We start from the raw sequence: 12,473 nt of genomic DNA, 5'->3' as shown, positions 1-12,473 counted from the left end.
TTTCTTATGTAAAACGGGAAGTTGTGCGGCTACATTCAAAAGCATTTAAAATAAAACTCAACAACAGAAACATTAACCCAGACAGTCACAGAAATACGCAGACCGGGTAGTAAACCGCTTTATCAGCAGCATTTAATTTTATACAGGAAGCACATGGAGTATTAGGGGATCACGCTCACGACAGGACGGATGGAAACATGGATGGCGTGCGCTCTGGCAGAGCTGCTGTGTTATTTAGCCAACTTAGCTTTGCTCCTGTCTTTCTGCTGGAGAAAAGGAGAAGGTACATAAAGAAAAAGGTTCCTCAAGGTCAACAAATGAAGTTCCATTGAATATGAGACGAGACAACGTCAGAACTCTGCAGCTTCCTGCTCCTCTTAAGCCACACCCATCGAATAGAAGCGTTAGTAATCACTGTAATTAACGTGTTGACATTTATAGCACATGAACTAAAACGTTCATGAATGTCTTCACTGGTTTGTTTAGTGATTTATGATGAATGCGGTTTTATGAACGTCTTACAGTTTCCCATTGTGACACAGAAAGTACCAGTACTCTCCTCGCTTGTAACTTCAAAGAGCAAACCTTCCTCTCTCATGCGTTTCCCCCTTGAAGACGGCAGTTTGACCTACAGTCCGGTTCCTGGGAAAAGTGGCATTGCAGCAGGGTGGAAGGCATTAAGGGCTCTGAGCGACGCCCTGAGGCGGGCTCATGCGATGAAGAGGAGGGCTTACGTCTTACAGGCAGCCTGGCATTTACCACAAGCTTCCATCGTCCACCTCAGATCAAGACTAAGGTCTCAAAACATTCTGAGGATGAGGGTTCACGGCTCATCCTTCTCAGCTCTCTTCCGAGGATGAGGCCTCTTTACTTACCAACCTCAGGTGTTGGTCATGTGGGGCACGCACGCACACACACGCACACACACGCACACACACACACACGGAGAGTACAAAGAGAAAAAACCCAGCGATGCCTGGTGAAATTACGTACAGTATTTAAAATGTGACACCTCGGAACACTGAGCTCATGAGCCACAATCATGCTGTAATCCACGACACATGGCAATAAAATGTAAAAAATCCTCTTTGCAAAACAAGAGAAGAAAAAGTCAGCCGGTTTGATTGATGGAATTGTTACAGACTCTACTTAACAATCCTCTAAATTTAGATCTGATTTCGTAGCAGCGTTCTGAGCATGGATTTCTGGCCCACCACTCGGGCATTACCTCAGCCGTGCGGTGTAACTGAAGCCTGGGCAGAGCGGCTGCTGTCAACCAGTCGTAAGAGCAGCTCTTGTAATGTTGAACTCAGCCCAGGACGGACCAGAATGGCAAAACAAGCACAATTGTTCACATCCAGATGTATTATTCACGATGCTGCTCAGGCAGGGAGGCGGGGAGGACCAGGAGGTCTGCGTTTCCTCAAAGGCCCGCATGATAAATGTTGCTGTTGTGAATAAAGTGCAGGTTGATGCACGGAGAAGAGAAGAGAGAATGACGTGCAACGTGATTGATCTGCAGGCTAAATGTGGAGGTCACTGGATTTAAGGGCGATTAAAGTCAAGAGCCGTCGTTCAAATTCAGTGTAGCTACGAACGATCAATGCAAGTGCTACGCTAAAGGCACTGAATAACCATGAGGTGGACACTTCTCCATCATCCACGGCCTTTAAATCCTAATTCTTCAATTGAACACTTCATGTCCAATAAAAACGATGAGCATGTAAGTGAAATAAATCAGCTTTGACTCTTCTCCGTGGTGTGCCCTCGGGGGGCCCCCTGCATTGACAGCCTCTGTGATAGGAGCCCAGGTATCTTTTAGGTTTTCCATCGTTGCTCCAGTGGAAACGCTTCCATAAAGTTTTTATAGAGAATTTTATCGAGAAATGTGGGCATTTCTACACATTTATTAGTGAATGAGGCTCATTGTCGCTGCATTCCCAGAAGTCTGACACGACTATTGTAAATACGGTGTCATCGTAACTGATAGAAATGATGGTGAAAACTATTTAAATACGACTAAGGAAGTAATAAATCAGAATCTCCCATCCCTGAGGTTCCTCCTTGCACTGCCTGAACCGCGCTGCCTCCCGCAAAACCCAAAGCCACTAACCACGTACAGATGCTTGACGCTCTCACAGTACACATGATTGCCTTTAGCAGGGAATGAAAGCAGAATTTGTTTATGGAGAACGGCAGTAATGATGGAAGCCGAAGGATTATTGGGAAATAACGCAGCAACGCATCAAATAATCCGAGAGCCACTTCTTTAGAGCTAAAGTTTGCTGCTCACGGGCCTCAGTTCACATCCTTGAGGAACAGCCAATGAATTCCAAACGCTGGCTTGTCTTTGCTGATGTTTTATGCTGCATTGAATCCACCTGACCTCCAACTTGAGCTCTATAGTGTGAGGAACATGCACAAGTGGAAGTATGTAAATGTATAATATGCTCATTCTCTCCACAAAAAGCCTTTCATCCATCCGGGTGTGCCCACAGGACGTTGAGTAATGAAAAGCATGTCTCCGTGTTCTACGCCGTGATGCACTGAGCCCACGGGGTCTGGTTCTGTCAAACCTCGCCGTTGTGTTCACGGATAACGTTTACGCCGTGTCACACTTTAAACAGCAGGAAAGGCCTCAGTGTTCAGGCGTGCACGACGGCGTGCACTGATGCCGTGCTTGGATGCAACTTGTGTAATGTATGTATTTCAAGCTGCCTCATTTCAAGATTCTTGATTTCTTTTGGGGATAGCGTCGGTATTTGTAGCCCGATAGGAACGGTGTTCTTCACACGTTCCATAAATGACATGAATATTTCATGAAATCACGCGTATGTTCAAAGAGAATTTCATCACACCGCATGGCTTCAGTCGCACACAAAACGGAGGAGGCACCGTGTGCTGCTCACATCAGCCACGACTACAAATATGCACGTCCCCATTTCCCATGAAATGGGGCTTTAGGGGCTCAAGGAGCTCAATCAAGGGATTTCCACCGGGTTATCAGCAGCACTGGCAGCCAAAGGATTACTCATTTGAATGTCCCCGAGAACATGACAAATGATATCAAATTACCAATAAACTAAAGGCAGAATGGAGAGAGAGCATGCAAATGTTCAGAGGACAAAACGCTAGAAACTCCAGACTCAAATATTAATGAGGCTGCAAAGGCCAGAACAAAAAACTCCTGCCTTGACATAGATTGAATTTTGCCGACATCAAACAGAGAGGAATTCCAGTTCTGTCCACCGGGCTTTCACCTGCGTGTGTAAACACCACCCAGCGGCGTGTCTGATGCTTCAGATGAAGCTTGATGCATATTCTTCCTCAGCCAACATAAACCGCACGCTGTTGATCTTAAATCCAGGAGGACGTCTCTGGGACAGCCGGCCGGCGTGTGGAGATTACAGAAGAACTCGTTCTCGTCTGACCCGTTTGTTTCACGGCTGAAGAGAAACACTGCGAACGCTGACATTTACGCCGCGGCGAGCTTCACTTGCTGCTCAAGTATTTTATTTGACCTTGAAATCACAAAAACCACGAATTAAAGCGTTTTAGAAAGTTTGTATTTTTCATTAAATGCATTGCGCAAAACACAACAACAAAAAAGCAAACACACTTTGTAGATAACATATCAGGAGGATTATTTTTATGTGCATACATCATATTCTGGATTTGCACCTTTAATTCTGTATGTACTGCTGTGTGGAGAGAACGTCATGCATGATGAGATAAAACAGAGCGATGGATCTTACCTTCAACTGGTGCGTTTCTCAATCTGAAAATGTCAAAGATATTGATCCACGCGGACACAGAGAGAAGATGGAACTCCTCCTGTGGATCTGAACCCACGACCTACCCATGGCAGCACACGCACGTCGTTCACACATGGTGGATACGATGCTTCAACAAAGGCCTCACCTCTGGAGTAAAGAGTAAACGATACAGATGCATGAAAGCAGGGCTATCATTTCATAATTGATGCAAAAGATGGAGAATAAAACATTATTCAAAATAAAACTAACTGTCCAGACTGTCTCTAGAAAGAAATCTAGAATTACACTGTGACTGAACTTATAATTAAAGGTCCAACACGGGAGGTTTTACAGCTTCTGTCACTGCAGAGCCGCGATAAAACGTAAAGTGTTTACTTGTTAAAAAGCACAAACCCTGTTTGTCTTTCATTATAAAGGCTGTTGCTGGTGCTTGTCCCACAAAGACAGTGGAAGCCTCTGAACAGAGACAAACCGATGCAAACAATGTCCCGCTCTCCATCAGGGCCTTGAATGCGACAGAAAGGAGGTGAGCCTGCTTGTGTTTATGTATACAAGTTACCGGTTTGCACTGTTTGCTCTGTTTTTAATATGTAGTCTATATAACTTTACAATTATGCTGCTCAACTCATTGTGTTCTATATGTCCCTTAAATGTTGTAGAATGTGTGTGTGATTGCTGTAAAACAAAAAAAAATTGCCCTCCGAGGGACAAGCCAATAGAAGTGAAGTGAAGTGAAGTGAAACTTCTATTAGATCTTCTCATCGGAACCAAACGGATTCATCTGAAACAACAAAAGTTCCAAACACGAGAAGAAACGAGGGGCCGGATTCTGTTTTTGACTTTATTCGTTTCTGCCCATGTTACAGTGTCGTGTGTACAAACGACACTGTAAAACACTAACAGCGTAAACGACGGGCAGGATCTCCCACTGATGATTGCGTGAGAACGTGACGATGGCTGGAGATGTTGCCCCCCCCCCTGCAGAGATGGAGGTTAATGTGTCTGACGCCCAGCTTCGCGCTGATCGTCCGGGCGACGTCTGCGCCGGAATGAAAGGAGACATCTGTCGCTGTCCTCTCCACCTTCAGCCCCAGCGTGCCATCCAGCAGGTTTTCAGCCGGTGGTGGGGGGGGGGGGGGGCGACGGAAATGATCCATCACTCAGAGTAAACTCTAAACAGCCTAATGACACGTTGCAATATAAAATGGAAAATTCAAATAAACACCAGCGGGCCTGTTTGGAGGCACTGCTAGTACAATAGCCCAAACACTGGGCATTTGAGTAATCATTACTGGTCATAACTCAGCACGCTGGAGATGTTAAATAAACAGTATACTTGTGTTAGGCATATACAACAAGGCCCACATTTACTTTAGCCCTATCACAGGAATCTGTGAGGTAAAGGACACTCGCCAGCCACGCCAGAGACGCTATCTGTGAACGTCACGTCAAGTCTTTTCATCAACAGCCGAGCCCTTCTGTCGGCCGGCGAGAGAAACGGACTACCGTGCACGTCGGTGGCCTCGGGGCTGATTTGTGGCTGTTGCATGACATAACAAGAAACTTCCAAACGGGCTGATTTAAAACACGTCTGGGCCTCAAAGGGCGACGTAGCGTGCGTTTGGGTTCTCCAGCGTGCACGGTGCACCGGCTTGACCTCTGCATTTGGGTTCTCCAGCGTGCACGGTGCACCGGCTTGACCTCTGCGTTTGGGTTCTCCAGCGTGCACGGTGCACCGGCTTGACCTCTACGTTTGGGTTCTCCAGCGTGCACGGTACACCGGCTTGACCTCTGCGTTTGGGTTCTCCAGCGTGCACGGTGCACCGGCTTGACCACTGCGTTTGGGTTCTCCAGCGTGCACGGCCGGCTTGACCTCTGCATTTGGGTTCTTCAGCGTGCACGGTACACCGGCTTGACCTCTGCATTTGGGTTCTCCAGCGTGCACGGTACACCGGCTTGACCTCTGCGTTTGGGTTCTCCAGCGTGCACGGTGCACCGGCTTGACCTCTACGTTTGGGTTGTCCAGCGTGCACGGTGCACCGGCTTGACCTCTATGTTTGGGTTCTCCAGCGTGCACGGTGCACCGGCTTGACCTCTGCATTTGGGTTCTCCAGCGTGCACGGCCGGCTTGACCTCTGTGTTTGGGTTCTCCAGTGTGCACGGTGCACCGGCTTGACCTCTGCGTTTGGGTTCTTTAGCGTGCACGGTGCACCGGCTTGACCTCTGCGTTTGGGTTCTCCAGCGTGCACGGTGCACCGGCTTGACCTCTGCGTTTGGGTTCTCCAGCGTGCACGGTACACCGGCTTGACCTCTGCGTTTGGGTTCTCCAGCGTGCACGGTGCACCGGCTTGACCTCTGCGTTTCGGCTCAACTGGAGAAAAAAGTGGGAAATCACTGTGAGGCCCAGAAGCCATTTCTGAGGCTGTAAGCTGGTGTGCCTCCAGGACCGATGTGGACCCTGACCCCGGAGGTGAAACGCTGCCTCTAATTGGACTTGATTATGCAGCCATTAGGAAGAAGGCGGGGCCACGCCACTGATGCTGCAGGGAAGCCCGGGGAAAGGCCAAAGCCCAGTGGACCCTCGGTTTCAGCCCAAATTGAGCCTATTATATTCATGCTATCCCAAAGTACAATTTTATGCAATTTAAAAATAAAGAGGAATAATTACACAATAAATAATGTTCTAAAATGATTATAGATTGGATATTAAAATCAACAGTATTCTACAATCACAGAGAATTTTAAAACTCATGATAAAATAATATCTAATCAGTATTCCACAGCGAGAATCCTCATCATCATCCCGACCTCACCTTCAGGATGGATCCACAACCAACGCAGCATCCCAGGAATTAACCTGCAGCCTGGCCATTTTAGATTTAAGCTCTCTAATTGTAAAAGAATGCTGAATTTGTTACAAACTTTTTCTTCCAAGGTAACAAAATGTACTCGATCGCTCATAATTAGCATCCTGTGACTTAAAAGCTACAAACATGAACTCGTGTTAGTCTTCAGTAGAATCAAGCGTCCTATTTATGCATTCGTATTCACAGAGTTTGAAAACGCAGAGCGAGAGGTGCACTGGAAACAGCAAATCAAGTGTGACGTGCACGAAAGCATGTGATTTTAGTTATCACAGAAGAAAACAATAAAAATGGTGAACGATCAAAAACATCTGCACAGACCAGGAGACCGTTCTAGAATGAATTCATGAAAGAACAAACACATGCAGCATTCCCAGTGCATGTCGGGATGATCCCGCCCCCCCACCGGTTGTCTCCTCACACGATGTTAGCGCATCAAAACACTCGGATTTTCTGGAAATGAATAAAAGCGTCTGGATGTTTTATTGCACAGTGACCATAGAATGACACTCAGAATGAATCTGGACGTCTGTTTGTCCAGCTGCCCCGTGTTTTAACGCTCCGCTCAGATTTCTGTCAGTAGTTTTAATCCTGTAATCCCGCTACCGAACCAACCACCCTAAATTAGCTTCATGTTGGAAGGGAATCTAATCTGTACTGTTCACCCTCCATGTTGGAGAAGTAGTTTGATGTTGTGCGAGGTCAAATGTGAAACATGTGCCTGTTTAAAGTGACTTTCATAAATGCTAAGACTCTATTAGCTCTGAGCAGCATGTGTGAAAAAGCCTTGCATGCGTGTCATTCCGCTGGTCCCCTGGCGGCCATTACTAACCCCATATCCTGTTTCAGAGACAGCAAGCCTTCAGCATGTTGCTGTTGGCCCCTCACCAATTCACCAAAGTATGAAAATGACCCCTCCATTTGTGGCCCGCGGCTCTTTGCTAGCCGCCGGTCCTCCGTACCAGAGACCAGAGATGAACACAGCTCTGGCCCCCGAGGCAACCAACCACAAACCTCTCACTTCCCTCTCTGCTGGAGGAGCGAGGTTGTTTCGAGCTATTTGGAAGTCGACATAATTCAAAAACCGCGAGCTCTGGCGACTCGAGCTCTGCAGAACGCCCAGATAAACAGCGCCGCCGTCCTCTGAGCTTGTTATCAGCTTTCTCAGACGCTCACTGGCCGGCGCTCTACCCCGCCTCACTCAGCGTGTCACATCCCTCTGGAGTGGCGCCCCCAGAAATAGCTTGGCATGTTGTTTAAGTGTTTGCTCCCCTCTCTGTGTGCAGAGGCGACACCAGACGCCATTGGCGTTCAAATTGTGGAAACAATAATTGAGTGCGGCATAAAAATAGGTTGAAGTTCACCGAAGTTTTCAAAGGGCTCGTGACTAACTCGTACGAGGAGCAGCTTAAAGGAGACGTCTTCATCTGCGTCCCACAAACGAGCCGAGCGCGATTAATGCCTCTGATGCTGCTGACATGAGCCGAACAAATGAAGCACGCTCCGTCCAAACCGAGGAGCGGCATCGTTCAGACGCACTCGGGATTACTGGCATTCCCGAGAGGCTGAGGTATTTGTCAGATTCCTGAAATGCATTTCTGCGCAAACAGCATCAGGTGTCAGGTGCTGCGATCGGCTCTCAGTGCTTTGACTGTTGAGAGCGGCAGGCCTGGAGCTGCAACCGGTGATGCATCAGGAACCAGGCCTGGAGCTGCAGATGATGCGTCAGGAACCAGGCCTGGAGCTGCATCAGGAACCAGGCCTGGAGCTGCAACCGGTGATGCGTCAGGAACCATGCCTGGAGCTGCAACCGGTGATGCATCAGGAACCAGGCCTGGAGCTGCAACCAGTGATGCGTCAGGAACCAGGCCTGCAGCTGCAACCGGTGATGCGTCAGGAACCAGGCCTGGAGCTGCATCAGGAACCAGGCCTGGAGCTGCAACCAGTGATGCGTCAGGAACCAGGCCTGGAGCTGCATCAGGAACCAGGCCTGGAGCTGCAACCAGTGATGCGTCAGGAACCAGGCCTGCAGCTGCAACCGGTGATGCGTCAGGAACCAGGCCTGGAGCTGCATCAGGAACCAGGCCTTCACTGATGCCTGCCTTTGAATTGTGGCACTAGACTTTGCATCAAATGTCTCAGTTAGCCGGTCCTGCCTGGAATGACTTGGAGCCAGCGTATGAAACGATCCTGCTGCACAACTCATGCAAATGTAAAATGCGTGCACGCATTTAAATTACAGATGGAGTGTGCTGAGGAGAAGCGGATGCGAGATGAATCACATTCTCCTGTCAGCTTGTGGCTTTGGTGTTTTGGCTCTGCTGCCCCAGCTCCAGTTAGATATCATTATCCAGAGCGCTGGTCTGGTTTGGCGTGTCGTCGTCACACGAGTGAGGTCATCGGCAGCATGTGCTACGCTACTAATGGACAGTTTGGACGAGTGGTTTGCACATCAGCTATCCGCAAGTTCGTGTTCTGACAGGCTACAAGACCCAAGTGAGTAAGAGTGAGCGTGTTTACACGGCACCGGTGGGCCTGAAAGGCCTGCAAGGCCTGCTCTCATTATTCACCTCCAGTTACTCTGATATTTGTTCATGAAATTGTGTGAATTTATTTCCAATAGTCGATTGTCTTCCTTCCAGGTAATCCTGCTCGTGCATCTGTCACCTTTTGGCTTTAGAACACGCCTCTTGACAAAGTAACAAAGTAGTAATAAAGGTAATATGTGAGGATGGATACTCATCGGAAATACGTGGTAACCTTCAAGCTGCCCTACAAAGACATGATTATAGATTAGAGGACATAAAGACAGACCAGACCGCCTGGACACGGGTCGTTGTGGGGCGCCCACATGAGTCAGCTGACACGCATGGAAGCATTCTGCTCTGCTGAACTCGGTTAAGCCTTGTTTCAGGGAAATAAAGATGTGTTGATGGAACGTTTAGGACAAATACCAACACATACCAACACCGTGAGTTCTCCTGAACCCGGTCCAGATCGGCGCCGTCATGCCGGCGCTGGTCCACGTCTAGAAGCCGTAAAACAAGGAAGAGAAGCAGCCCAGCAGGACTCAGATGCTGAAGGCAGAGTTACAATCAGGCTGGACTTCACACGGTGACGTGACGTTTGTTGGACAGACTGCTCTCCGTTCGTCTGGGTCCTCCAGTTCCTTCAGGCTTTATTCTATTCTGATTGTCTGCTAAAGTCCAGAGTGACTGGGGTTCCTGTGGAGCGTCTTTTCATTCAGGGGGGGGGGGGGGGCACTTTAAGCTACTCTGTCCTGAAACAGTCTCAGTTCCAGCATCATCTCCTGGTGACCAGCAGGAAGTACAGACTCGTCGTCTGACTACCAAATGATGAAGGTTCCTGTGAGGAGCTCTAAATGATGTGAAGAGAAGGAAGCCGTTGAGACCACGGCTGGAGATTCACTCTCTGCCTTAATGTCCACGCTGCTCTTTTAATCCACTTGTGTTTTTACATTTGATCTTAGTTTACACTTTGATTCTTATTCTTATTCTCAACATGCCATGTTAAAGGTCGCAAATCGCAAATATAAACCTCAATATCTCCTTGAGGGACACATTCCTGGTCCATGTGTCCTCGTGTCCCCCCAGTAAGCTTCAACCTGTATTTCAGTGATTCCTGATGATCTAAAACTGACCCTGAAGCTGCAGGATATCTGTCCGCTGAGGAGAAAGGAAAATATGTGCTGACGTCAGAAGACCCTTCGCCGAATGAGCTCACATTTTCAGTGCTGTAGCGCCACCTTGTGGGCAACTATGGCAATCACATCGTTCTGAATCCAGAAGGAGGAAAAAGTTTAAAACTGAATATTCCTCACCCTTCCATCAGGAATAAAATGTTCCGACACCCTTTGGTGCTGCAGAGGAGCTGAAGCAGCGAGCAAGGGGCCATCGTCATGGAGACACCTGAGGACAGGTGTCAGGACCAAACCTCACCTGAGGGTGTCCCATCTCATCTCATCTTCTCTCCTCTCCTCTCCTCTCCTCACCTCATCTCATCTCATCTGCTTGGGTAGTTTTTGCAATCTGAACACACGATATTTTGTTCCTGATTAGTTTAATTGATAACAAAAACAGCCAAAAGGACCAAAATGAAGGAACCGGGACATTTAAACTATCTGTAATTGTAATAAAAATATAAATACATATTAAAAACCAATTCTAAATACATCATAGACATAATAATAATGTTTTCAATCCAAGCAGAGATTATAATGTCCAGTTGTTAAAGTGAAGAGACATTGGACACCTATCGGAGACGCTTTCTGAAGTCCATATAGGGGACAGCTGCTCCTGGATCAGGTTTTCAGGCTCCGACTCCACTGGGGTAAGAATCCATCTCTATGGGGGGGGGGGGGAATAGTTCCATGGTGCGTTCAATGACCTCACCAGTACTGTTGGTGGAAACACTGCGGCAGAACAATGAGTGTCAATCAGACGGGGGGGGGGGGTCCTGGTCCCGGGTCGGCCCGTCGCCCTAGCAGCGGCCTGATGGACGCAAACACCGCGTTACTATGGAGGCTGAGACACAATCAGTGCATCGCTGCGCAGACATGGAGGAACCCCCTGCCGAGGACCGGAGACTGGACTTCATAGCGGACTACGTGCTGAGGACTCTGAAACTGAAGCGGGACAAGTGGCAGAAATGTGTGTCCAGCGAAGACAACAGGCAGCTGCTGCAGGGGTTCCTGGACAGCGTGGCGCAGAGGACGCTGGTGGTGTCCGTGGACGCGGCCGGGCTGCTGCAGCCCGCGGGCGCGTTCACGGACGCGTCCAGACACAAGGTGGTTTACTTTGTCAAGCGGAGCAACGCAGTGCTGCGTCCGGACTGCATGAAGGACAACCTGGTCTGCGGGGACTTGTCTTACGCGCCCCTGGATCAGTTTTCCGCTGTGGTTGAGGAGGTAAGCAGCAAGTCCCGATGCTTGGTGCGTGGGGGGACACGCAGACTCTGTCTCCGTAAAGGTGTGAGTTCTGTTCACCTACGGAGCTGGACACTCCATTAAACTGTATGCTCCACCCTTCCAGGGCCGGACCGCCCATGAACAGGGCCCCAAGCGAGCGGGACCCTGTGGAACCGCCACCCACAACACCATTGTTCATTATGCATTGTATGCAGTCGATACAAGGAAAACTAAGTCCTTCTGTCCTTCAACACATTAGGGAGGTTTATATTATAATACCATATACTGCATATATATATATATATACTGTATATAAATATAAACTTTAGCCATTTGCAGGTTTTAAACCAAAGCAAAAATTCTGATCAAAATGAAACACAAGATATGTAGCCACCGTCGCAGGGCCACACACAGACAGACAATCATTCACACACACACACACACACACACCTACGGTCAATTTAGTGTCACCAATTCACCTTATGTGCATGTTCTGGTGGTGGGAGGAAGCCGGAGAACCCGGATAGAACACGGTCACAGAAAGACCGCAAGTCGGATTCAAACCAGATTCCCTTTCTCTCAGGAAGAGAGAGAATGAATGAAATAAAAATGGAAATGTTTACTTTCACTTGGAACAATCCTTCTCCAGTGTTTGCAGGAATGTCGAGGAAAGCAAGTCCTGTTTCTTTATTCTCCTCCAGGTTGTAGCCCCACTGCTGGCTAATGGAGGGAACCACACTGAGTGGCCAGAGGTGGTGTCTCAAGATGTCAGACACCACGTGCACTCGCTCAAGACCAGTGTGTTTGTGGCGTCGGGCTTAGTCCAAGGCAAGACGCTGCTGCCTCTCCCTGCAGGCTCCGAGCGAGTGGACCAAGCTGCCCTGGAGGTGGACAAAAGGTCGGTGC

General features: G+C 48.5%; 1 protein-coding gene across 1 annotated transcript in view; it reads left to right on the top strand.

Annotated features, from left to right (window-relative positions):
• The first annotated feature begins 11,216 nt into the window (after positions 1-11,216).
• The window catches only part of dnah9 (dynein, axonemal, heavy chain 9), a 90,913-nt gene continuing 89,656 nt past the window's right edge, over positions 11,217-12,473 (top strand). Inside the window, exons 1-2 of the mRNA XM_068754542.1 lie at positions 11,217-11,567; positions 12,269-12,465. Coding sequence (XP_068610643.1) covers positions 11,217-11,567; positions 12,269-12,465 — 548 coding nt within the window. The remainder of the gene's footprint in view (positions 11,568-12,268; positions 12,466-12,473) is intronic.

This window comes from Brachionichthys hirsutus, chromosome 21, assembly GCF_040956055.1.
Source record: "Brachionichthys hirsutus isolate HB-005 chromosome 21, CSIRO-AGI_Bhir_v1, whole genome shotgun sequence".
Lineage (NCBI taxonomy): Eukaryota > Metazoa > Chordata > Actinopteri > Lophiiformes > Brachionichthyidae > Brachionichthys > Brachionichthys hirsutus.
This window is presented reverse-complemented; position numbering and strand designations above follow the sequence as displayed.